Source organism: Sinohyriopsis cumingii, chromosome 5 (genome assembly GCF_028554795.1).
Source record: "Sinohyriopsis cumingii isolate HCF-2022 chromosome 5, ASM2855479v2, whole genome shotgun sequence".
NCBI lineage: Eukaryota > Metazoa > Mollusca > Bivalvia > Unionida > Unionidae > Sinohyriopsis > Sinohyriopsis cumingii.
In genome coordinates, this window is record NC_142965.1 from 146,735,666 (window position 1) to 146,748,162 (window position 12,497).

The 12,497-nt window shown below is 36.8% G+C and overlaps 1 protein-coding gene across 1 annotated transcript in view; it reads right to left on the reverse strand.

Moving 5' to 3' along the window:
• Positions 1-252: 252 nt before the first annotated feature.
• LOC149800417 (uncharacterized) overlaps positions 253-12,497 on the reverse strand; it is an 85,499-nt gene continuing 73,254 nt past the window's right edge. Inside the window, exon 14 of the mRNA XM_089960056.1 lies at positions 253-2,702. Coding sequence (XP_089816182.1) covers positions 2,674-2,702 — 29 coding nt within the window. The 3' untranslated portion in view covers positions 253-2,673. The remainder of the gene's footprint in view (positions 2,703-12,497) is intronic.

The following is a 12,497-nucleotide window of genomic DNA, read 5'->3' on the forward strand; positions in this document are numbered from 1 at the left end:
TTATTATTATTATTATTATTATTATTATTATTATTATTATAGCTGTTTGTACTCTTCGAATACTGTAAAACGATGTTACAGTTTTCGATAAATCTCATTTGTATTCCAGGTAGGCTTTATCCATTTATTTATCATAGCAGCATACTAATTAAATAACTGCCCCAACTCAAGTACACATCAGCCCAAATTAAACAAGATTTTGAAGAGAACACGATTCCTAAAGATTATTTGAGAGAAGACTATGGAAAATAATATTTGGAACAAAATAACCGACGTTTATTCAAAGTTTTGGTTCAAAATCCATATCATATCTGTCTTATATTGCAAAAATCAAATGGGCATCAGATAGACAGAACACAATCTAAATTCCCATTAGAAACATCTCTAACCATCTGAGAGGTAATGCAAGTCTATGACGTTCAGGAATGTGCACACGATCCGCAACTAAATGCTTTGATCACCAAGTATTAAAAGCCTATAGATAGAGAGAACTACTGCAGTAAAAAAGATTATTCAAAATCAAAGAGATATTTTGTTTGATGAAATTTGATGTTCAAATGCATGAAAACAGAATCATTTTTTTTCCTAAAAATCGACAAAACATTAAAATAAAAATGCAGTATTACAATAATAGTTTACATGTTTCAAGAACATTTGTGCAATTACTTGAATATTTAAGCTGGACAAAATATTTGAAACTTAATTCAATAAATAAAAAAACAATATCCTATTAGCTAAATGCTAAAGAACTATTTAAAGAAAAGGGAATTTCTGATGTAGCCAATGCAAATACTATCACAGTGATAGCTTTTTGCTAATACTGAAACTGGTATAAGATGAACGTGCATCAAGGGGCTAACATGATTTATTCATTGAGAAATTGATACATCTAGTCAAATGATACATATAGTCAATGATACATATAGTCAATTGATACATATAGTCAATTATTTAACTTACAAAAAAAATGCAGCATCGTCATTGTATCAACTGATACATATAGTCAACTGATACATATAGTCAATTGATACATATAGTCAACTGATACATATAGTCAATTGATACATATAGTCAATGATACATATAGTCAATTGATACATATAGTCAATTATTTAAATTACAAAAAAATGTAGCATCGTCATTGCCAGGTGTTATTATTTGTTTCACAAGTTTGTTAAGAGAAGTTGACATACTGTTTTATTTCTATGATTGTTTTGTTTCTGTGATTGTTTTATTTATATGATCGTTTTGTTTCTATGATTGTTTTATGTCTATGATTGCTTTATTTCTATGATTGTTTTATTTCTATGATTGTTTTGTTTCTGTGATTGCTTTTTTATGATTGTTTTATTTCTATGATTGTTTTATTTCTATGATTGTTTTATGTCTATGATTGCTTTATTTCTATGATTGTTTTGTTTCTGTGATTGTTTTATTTCTATGAATAACGTGTTATTTTACTTGTTCTGTCATTATTTGGCCTGATATTTGCAATTTTTACTGGATCCACGAAGAAGCTACACTTACACAGATGGAATGATTGTCAGCAGCTACTTTATCCCAAGTCATGTGACCATTAATGGTAGTATAAACTGACGTATATATTCTTTGGTTGTTGGTGTTGACGTTTTGCTAATTTGCTATATGTCAAATCATCTAAACATCCAAACATAAAATCGTATTAGCCAGTAGGGAAATAAGTACGTCTATTAGTAAATTTCTAAAGACAGACATTGTAAAGTTTCAATATCAAAGGTTCTAGTACTTTCCAACTTTTGTCTTTTGGGTAGAGAAATCTGTTATGTATACATAAAGTTCCATGTTGTGTAATTATACATGTGGTTAGACCACGCTGTGTAATTATACCTGTAGTTAGACCATGTTGTGTAATTATACCTGTGGTTAGACCAGGTTGTGTAATTATACCTGTGGTTAGAACATGTTGTGTAATTATACCTGTGGTTAGACCATGTTGTTTAATTATACCTGTGGTTAGAACATGTTGTTTAATTATAGATGTGGTTAGACCAAGTTGTTTAATTATACATGTGGTTAGACCATGTTGTGTAATTAATTATACATGTGGTTAGAACATGGTGTACAAAGTTAGAAAAGTTGAAGAAGCCAAGGGAAAGATTTTCCATCTGCATGCACGGCTTGAGAAGTACAAGTCTTTCCATAGTATTTGAGCGCATGTTTTGAGATAAGCAATACAATAATTTATTATTAGTTTTACACAGTTATTAAATACTAAAATTATTCAAATATTTGAAGTTATCTTTCATTAAGACACGCACAAGATAGTACTGCTATTTTTAGAGTCATCATTTTAAGAGCATAATAAACTTGTGGCATGGCATAGAGTTTATTTGAATCAAATATGCTCTATATGCACATACAATTCTTGTGTTTGAAAATGGCTTTCATCACAAAGTCACGTCTGTCAAACTTGCTAGAACTGGCAAGATCAAACATAATAATGTAAATTTAAAGTAAAATAAAGAATTGCTTTTCATGTGGCCATGTGTATTTCTAGCAACAGGTGGTAGATATAGTTTAGAAAGAACGTAATTTGAGAACACGGCTGCTCTCGTAGCTTAGCATCATCATCAGCTCTTGTGCCGGCGTCGCTCCGTACGTACAGTTCTTCTCTCTTATTCATAAGTGGACTTTTCAGCTGTCTTTCTCTGTGGATAAACTCTCTGGAAGATGAAAATAGCCCCAGTTCAAGTAAGCGAATGATGTTATTGTGGTAACTTTCAATTTATTGGTAATGTAAACAAGTTGTGACTGTATAAAGAAAACAAACAAATGATTACACATTGTACAAAGTCATTGTAAAAACATCAAGGCTATTTCAAATCGTATCATGTGACAATAAAATACATAATGTATCAGTTCATAACACCACTTTTATAATATTTGTGTTGAAAAATTAAAATCATGGTTATGCATAATTTTGTATTCGCTACTATGTTTATAATTGTCTGATATTCTAAGAATTGTGCTATATATTTTACAATTTGATTACACACTCTTCAATTCGACTACATTCTTTGTATTGAACTATATTTTTTTCAGTTCGATTAAACACTGCATGAATAGCTGTCGCTTCGCTAAGGCCGTTACGCAGTTGTTTTTTTTGCTAAGGCCCTTCAGGCAGCGTATAGCTGTTTTTCGCTAAGACAGTTCAGGCAGTGCGTGGTTGTTTTTCTCTAAGGCCCTTCAGGCAGCGCGTGGTTGTTTTCGCTAAGACCCTTCAGGCACCGTGTTGTTGTTTTTCGCTAAGGCCGTTCATGCAGGGCGTAGTTCAGGGGTCTCAAACTCAAGCCACCCTGAGGACATCTTCGACGGCCGAAGGGCCGCACCCCCTTTGTTATCTCTCATGACACCTTGTGATGCCAATCACCTTGCGGGCCACAGGATACGGCTTGGCTGGCCGCGTAGTTGAAACCCCTGGCGTAGTTGATTTCGGCTAAGGTCGTTCAGGCAGTGTGTAGTTGATTTTCGCCAGGCCTTTCATACAGTGCGTAGTTAAGTTTCACGACTTCATCAATCCAGCAAAATATAGTAATTTGAGAGAGAGAGAGAGAGAGAGAGAGAGAGAGAGAGAGAGAGAATGATGAACATTGTACATGCCGCAAAATCCAATTTGCAAAAACTGAAACAATATTATTCCATTCTTAAACATATTTAATGGGCAGGAAATACAGCCTCCAATTTTTATAAAAACATTTTTAAATTAAGTTCACTCATCGCAAATGATTCGATGGTAAGGCAGCGTGAGTGGTAGTACTAATACGGGTGCCTCTACTTCGTAGACGATGTGAGAAAGCTTGCCAGTAGCTTCAGGTGGGTCGGTGGTTCTTTCTGGGGTTTTCCCGGGTTCTTCCTCCACCATTGATCCTGGCCGCGATATATAGCGTATCTGGTGCTGAAAAATGGCGTTAAACCCTACAACAACAACAACTTTATAGACGGGGTTACGACATCGTAGCTAGGTGGGTAGGTGTTGTCAACACTGATGGATGCAATTAATTTTGTCAGAGTTAACCTATGACCATTACTGAATGGAATTAAAGAACATTTTGGATTATAAAGATATTTCTCTTTCAAGATTCCAAAACATATATGTCCGAAAACATGATCATGTACAAAACCACAAAATGAGTCACACGAAACAAATCTGACCATCTTCCTATAATTGACATTTAAAGGCATTTCTATGTACAGAATACAAATTCTAATTTTGCTTTGCTGACCTGCATTATATTGCTATGTGGAAACAACATATGGGCATACATTTTTTGCTTCCTTTCAAACCTTTAATTCCAAAGAATTCTTTAGTAATGTATTTGCTTGTAATGCAAAGTAAACATTTCCTATCACAGTATGAAAAAACCCAATAAATGCAAAGTATTAGGATCTTATCTTGTAACGAAAAAAGTTTAACCCTGGATTTATGTGTGCCAATAAAATCTCAAACAATATTTTTTCAACCAACCTAAACTCCTTAAGACGATTTGGTAAAAGCATTCCATCATTTAAAGATATTTAAAAGAGGGTTGATTTAAATTTTGACAATAGACCTTCAAAATTATATATTATTATATAAACAAGGACTGAACATTCTGTAAAATCAACTTGTCTTATTGTAGTTCAATAAACCAGTCCCCAAACCTGTATTGATATATGGGCTCTTATCGTTTCTTAATAAATAATAAAAGGGACGACAATTTTCCATTTCTCCTACGTTCTATTTAAGATCTGAAACCAGTGCTTCAAGCTACATGTCACTGTGTATAAGTTTCGCACCAAAGTTCAGCTAAGAAGATTCGAAATGTTTCTAATCCGGGTTTCCTCTGAATATTCCAATCCCAAATTTTCACATCTGGGCATTTAGGATGTAATGTGGGTTCAGAGCAATTACATATAAAAAATTTGAATCTCGGTACTCGCCATTTGCGTTAATAGTCACATGATATCAACAACAAAATCCTTTTTAATGTCCTTGTAAAATAAATTAAATTATATTAAATAAAAGTCTGATACCTTTCGTAAAAACCCGAAAGAACATATAATTTTCAATATATTTATTTCGAGAACAACTACAAAAACCTGGCCAGTCTGATTCATCAAGCAGAACAGTCTGGTTCCCTGCTTCGTATGATCCCTGCATGACAGAGCACATGTCAACGCGGCAGTCACGTGACGCAACAAAACTCCGGAAGTTGGTCTCGGAATAAATATAAAGAATTTTGTGATCTTTCGTTTCTGTATTTGTATTTCAGCTAGTATAAGACTTTCATGTAATTTCTTTTTCTACAATACTTAAAAATGATGGCTGTTAGATTGTGTGTGCTCGTGCCACTTGCAATCAAAATCGCTAGTGCCAGCTCAGATTTCATTAACGCACTAGTTTCATCGTCTTTCAGCAGATTAAAGACATAACGATTTTAAAACTCGCAATTTCTGAGAAATTAATAATTGTCATATCGATTTTATGCAAATATAACTCGATTTAACAAAGTTTAAGTTTGATAGCCCATCCGTTAAGCGGCTATGCTTTAACGTTTCCATGTTGGCCTCTTGTGATGCTAGACTGGTTTTCATACCTTCCATATAAAAATATACGGATATCGAGCTGTCTGTGAAACAAAATGTCCACTAGACGAATTGAATCCACTGAGAGTTTGGATTGTCTCAACAAATATATTTATGGCAAGCACTGTACCGATCTATACTGCAACCTCCTAATATTCTGGTTAGAACTCGATAGTTTTAACTCACGATCAGTTCAGTTACGACTCAATTACGTAATTGTTTCGTGCGTCAAGTTGTGGAGGAAAAATTCCCTGGTTATCCCCGACTTTCGTCAATATTTGCAAACTTCAAGGACTTTTTACAGTCGGAAAAAAATTATCATTTCTACCGACTTTTTCCCGATTTCCCGGTAGCATGGGAACCCTGTCATTAATACCTATTGTTATTCAATACCAAACGACGATTGGTATGATTCTCGGGTTTATTTCATATTCCCATATAAACTGATAATAAATCATCCATTTAACTCTTTCATTTCACGATGTTATTATGCCGGGAATAAATGTAACTTTCCTAGGTATTAGCCTCGTTTCCGATTCGACACATTTGGAACACTTTCGTCGTTTTCTCGCATAACAGTTAAGGTCGCTTACACCACTAATTTTAAAGCTAAAACATTTTTTCGAATTGCAAATGTTGAGCACTGAAAAATAAATTTGTTGCATGCACACTTAGCTAACACGCTGGGTTATATAGGTTTTCAATTACAATTTTTAATTTAGGTGTAGTTTTGTTGCTGTCGGTAGCAAAGTACGGTTGCCCCAGCAAACGGCAGAATTTTTCCTGCAAGCGCAGAATTCTCCAGAATTCCGCCGGAGGTATAAAAGGCTTGTCAGTGTCTCTACTAGGACCTGTTCGGGTTTCCGAGGGTCATATTAACAGCTTCTTACGTTTAGAAAGAGTGTGAGAAAATCATTTGCTACGTTTTTACTATAATAAGGAAGCGTGTAAAGAGGAGGTAATTCTTTTGTTTATTATTTTCCGTGAATCAGAATTCATAGTTATTTCGCGATATCTACATAAGTAAATGCAAAGGAAATAAAGTTTCTTTTACAGCAAATTTCTGATAGCTCAAAAACTTAGTTTTGAAATTTACATCTGCGCTCTAAGACCTTTACGGATATTTATACATTCATTGTTGTGTTTTAAAAAGCAACTTCAGCTTAAATATCTGCTTTTCAGTTAAATAGTATTCAGACTGTATTTTTATGATCCTGTGAGGTCAAGTCAGGTGTTTCTTGCAGACCTTTTTCAAATAATGATATTTATTACAATTCAATAGAAATAATAATAATAATAATAATAATAATAATAATAATAATAATAATAATAAATGCAGGTTTTAATAAAGCGCAAATGAGTGTTTCTCAAAGCTCTTTCCTGTAGTTATCTGTTATATTGTAAAGCTGTTGAGTGTTTCTCATGGTTTAATACACATGTTAGTTATTATTGTTACAGCCATTGACTATTTCTCGAGGCTCTGTTTGAAATTAACCAATACGAATTTAAATGAAAAGATGGCCAGTGTTACAAAATCTATCACCAAACAATAATTTTAATATAACATCTGAACATTAAACTTTGACATTGATAAATGTTACTATCAACTTCTATCATACAAACTGATACCTAAATTATTGATGTTTATCCAACTGCACACTACCACGGTGATATAAAATCAAGGAGTTATTATTTGGAATTGATGTACCTGATAGCTGAGTCTTGCCATTTTAATTCCGTACAAGTTTTGACTGTCAATAAACAAGATGAAACTTAAAGCTGAGTCTGAATTTCATCCCTAGTTCCAGTCTTTCTGTAAGGATTCCCCACTTCGTCAGAGAATCACAGTGACCTCTTGGAGTTAAGGCCTAATTTAAACTGGGCCTTTACTCTGATAAGAGTTTATCAGCCACAAAGAGCATATTGTGTCATTCAGTGGTCACCGGAAGTTTAACCGGCAACGCTACCCCGTAACAATATATTAACAAGTATTCAACACTTTTACTGGCATTTACATCCACTAGATTGGTGTAGAATGTATTTAAATTTACTAAAACAGCCTTATTCCACCAACAAGGAACATTGATATCAATTTTAAGTGGTACTGATACAGTAACCCAATGTTGTGAAACACATAAGGGTACATCATTGACGTGAGATGGAAACTCCCATAACTAGCAATATTTACGTCATGACGTGTATATAGAGTGACTGTAGAACAAATAGTTTATTATGGGAACGCTCACTTGTTATAATGTACTTTTCAGAGAGTGACGTATGTAAGGTGAAGTTGTTTGCATTTAAAACATGCACAATGGAGATAATGTTGGCACACCTCTATGCTGCTTTGATGTAATGTGGATGACATTTCTTTGGATATTGTACTTTTGGAAATTGTAAATGATCTAAGCAGCAGGGGGGGCGAATCGGACATTTTGTCCAATCGTTATTTTGCTTAATTATTACTTTCTGCACTCAACGATCTAGTGTCGTCAGCGCCTGGTAAAAAAAAAAACGACGACGTCGTTGGGGGATCGTCCAATCGTCATTTGGTTTAATTAACACCTTCTGCGCGCCGATCCCCAGCGTCGTCAGCGTCCGGTAAGCACATCGACGACCGCGTCGATGTCATCGCCCCCTCTGCTGCTAAGTGGTTATTTACAATGATCTTACAAACAGAGTGATCACTAACTCCTCCTCCTGTAGATCAGTTAGGTTATTTGACTGATCGGTGAGTTTAAAATTAATTCTCGTTAAAAACCGATCATGGCATCGCATATAAACCGGATTAATCGGACTCTCAACTGTTAAAAATCCCGGAGGGGCTGTTGGTGAAAATGAATAAAGGATATATCCCTGTTGAGCTTGATTTGATTGATTGGTATCTACCTGGTAACTCCCTTCGATAACATCACACACTAGATTGATTGCTATCACCGATGCGATATTTACGTTGTACGGGGCAATATGCCTACCATCATCCCCGTTATCGTGTCTGAGGATATGAGTTGATGGACTGAGAAAATCATTAAGAGACTTTCTTAGTTCTGGCGCGTTGTATCCTGGAAACTTGAAATCGGGTAAATCGGCTTCTGCGATATTATACTCGGTTAGGAATTTTTGTTTACTACCGTCTCTGTTAGCGGATATTATCCCGACGATTCGTTCATTGATATATTCCATGTCTGATATAAGTTGATTTAACACCTCGACGTGTTTTCGTTCTTTTGTTTTCCGTAGCTGTTCTAGTTGTGATTGGCAAATACGATTAATCTCGGCAAACGTATCAGTGATATCATTTAAATTGACTACGATCTCGACGTCTGATTCAGGAGTTTCCTTATATATAAAATACCAATACATGGTATTCCTTTCTTGAAATATAAACCAGCTGGGTAATAACGTGCTTTTTATAATAGACCAACTATCTCGATAACTGGGATTAATTTCATGATACGATTGCTCATTCGTGTGAAATTCCCGCGGACTTTCATGAGGTGGATTCTTAGGCCATCCTAGTATGGTTCTTATTGAACTGTTATAAATATCAACCATATACCCCGGTGTGCTTATTTCAATCGTCGACGATAACGTCGGTTCATGAACCGTAATAGCGATTTTTGATTCTTTTCCTGTGATCGATTTTATCCTGCGTTGAAATTCTTTATTGATTTGTTCTATTTGGTATGACCCAGTTGGTATTGTAACCTCCTCCCAGTCTGGGGTCCCATCGGGTTTATTTGTCCGTGCAAAAACCAGCGAGTTATTAGGTTGTTGTCCGTTAAATGCGTCCGCTCGGATATTAGGCCAACTGTGATATACTCGCAATTTTGCCAGCGCTATTTCCTTCACTGGAACCGGCGATGGGAAGTTCACACTGAATTCGGGTTTCGTTGACGTTATCGATATCATACTTGTTTGTACCGGAGTGGTGTTCTCCGCGATCCGCTGAAGTAATTGAAACCCTTCGGGGTTCAGCGACATTATTATTATTCGTTGTCTTTAGTGTCTAATTTCAACAACCAGGTGGTTCCGGCTTCCAGTTAAAAATCCTCGATTTTTGACATCGCGGAGCTATACAACTGGACCATCGTGGAGAATTCAACATCGGATACGAACAAATTATCAATCGATAACGAGATCAACCCGGATAATTTCGAGTACGCGTCGGATACTATTTGATGTTTTACTGTATACTCGTTGAGTTTTTTCTGAAAACACGAAGATATCTTCCTAGTGATTGCGTTGGCGACTCCAGCAACTGTTGTCATCGCGGAGACAGCGATTGGAACAGCGATCGGGGCTATCGTGGTCACCGTGGATAAAATAACACCGGTACCGGCCACTATACCCGACACCGAGTACACGACCGCGTCGATGGCGGTTATTTTTCGGCGGTATTTTTTTATTTTTGCACGGTATTGTTCGGAAAGCGTTTTCAAGTTCGCGGAGAATTCTTTTGCGGTATCGAATCGATATTGATGTGACGTCGGTGATACCTCTGATTCAATTACCTTGGTGGTCATTTTTATTTTAAAAGAGCTAGTGTTTTTAATTACTTAGATCCACTACAAATTCCGCATACCATGTGATGTTTGCCCTAAATAGACTGCTATCAACGGCTTTAATTATAAACCGTTCGATTGTATCCTTGTCAATGATTGTTGATATTGTATTGTTAAACCCGGATGAACTCGGCGATGATATACTGAACTGCATCGCCGAAATCAATGTCAATCGATAAATACCCTTAACAATTGCGGTGACATCTATTGCATTACGCGTAGGAGTCCAATCGAATGATCCGTATTGAACCGTGTATACGCCACTGCCGATGATCCCATGAGGTGTTTTCATTTTTTCGAGTTGCTCTGTCATTCTAGGTAGTCTGTCCTTAATCGCTTCAACATCAGTTTTGATTGTTTTTATTTCCCCTCCATACGCGTCTACATTTTTTTTGTTCGCTTCAATATTAGTTTCGAGTTGCTCTGTTATTCTCGGTAGTCCGTCTTTAATCGCTTCAACATCAGTTTTGATTATTTCTATTCTCCGCAAATTCGCGTCTATATTATTCTTGTTCGTTGCAACATTAGTTTTGATTGTTTCTATTTCCCGTGTATTCTCGGTCATACTTTTTTTGTTTGCTGCAACATCAAGTTTGATTGTTCCTATTTCATATGTATGTACGTCTATACCTTTTTTGTTCGCTGCAACATCAGTTTTGATTAATCCTATTCCCCGCCAATACGCGTCTACATTTTTTTTGTTCGCTTCAATATCGGTTTTGATTGTTCCTATTTCCTGTGTATGCGCGTCCACACCCTTTTTGTTCGCTTCAATATCAGTTTTGATTGTTCCTATTTCCTGTGTATGCGTGTCCATATTATTTATGATCGTTGTAACATCAGTTTTGATTGTTTCTATTTTCCGTCCATGCGAGTCTACATTATTTATGATCGTTGCAACATTAGCGCCGATTATTTCTATTTCCCGTTCATGCGCGTCTACACTCCTTTTGTTCGTTGCAACATCAGTTTTGATTGTTTCTATTTCCTGTCCATACGCAGTGATATCATTTATAGTTATTGTGATTTCATCCGGTTTGGCATTTTTTTTACCAAGGAATTTATCAAAGTTGTCATCGATCCTGTTAACATTTTTTCGTAACGAGGTAAATTGGCCCGACAGCGTCGTAAACTCCAAAATAGTATTTTTTATTGTTGCAAGATTCGGTTCGGTTACCGTCGGGGTTCCAAAAAAACTAGCGGTAGTGAGTTGTATATCGGTGACAGATTTTTTCACCTCGGTGACAGATTTTTTCACCCGCGCGTCGAATTCGATCATAGATATATTCAACGATGTAAGTCTGTCTCGAACGGATGTTATCTCATTCATCACCTCCGATATATGTTTACCCGGTTTGAGTCGTCCGTCGCCGGTATACAACGCGATAGTGCCATTGGCGACATTAGGATGTCGTATTAAAACGTCATCCAGCGACACATTACTGGATTTCAATTTACCCTGGCGGTCTTGAAATACAACTATTTCACCTGGGTCAACACTTGTTAAATTCAACGTATCGGCGATTTCATCCTCGATTAGTTTTTTTATGTCATCGGTGGTAGGCGTTTCCGTGGGCTTTTTCAGCGCCGAAACCGGTCGTCCCCAAATATCAATCATTATTATCTAATGTAATTGTCTCTAAATTTCCCACTAGTGTATTCGTTTACAACCACATGAGGTGGTTTCCGCGATGATGAAATCGCCGCGAGTACGTTCAATACCTCGCGGCCACATATCGGTGGGTCACTTAATTGCTGTGTTGGCAGCGTGGAATAAAAAACCCGGGCTGAACACGCCCGGGTTGAACACGCCCGGATATACCGCATGAACTCTTTCGGCGGGGCTAACCCGTATGAATCAAAATAGACGATTGCACGCGGATCAATCGCGTATGCAACCCAATGAGTTCCCGCTCCGGAGGACCCATCGAGGTTAATTATGCCTGTTTCAGTATTCCTTGGGGCCGCCGGTAATTGATCCCTCATAAAAACACCTCTGAAGTTTTTTATCGCTAACGCGTTTGCGGCGTCTATTAAATCAAAATTAGACATTGGAGTCATAGACTCTTGCGTTAATAAACGGTTCCCGGTAGTCTTAGACCCTTTCCCGAGTACCATGAATACGGGGTTCCCGGTAGTCTTAGACCCTTTCCGGCCACGGGTCGTTTTTTTTGTAGCCTTTCCCGGTTGCCTTCTTTAATGCCATTCCCGCCGCGGTACCAACGGCTCCTAACGCCGCCGCCTTAGCCACTGCTGGGGCCGCCGCGGCAATTAACGCTGAAATCGCAGCTAACAGCGGAAATATCCCACCGGTCTTTTCCATGTTTT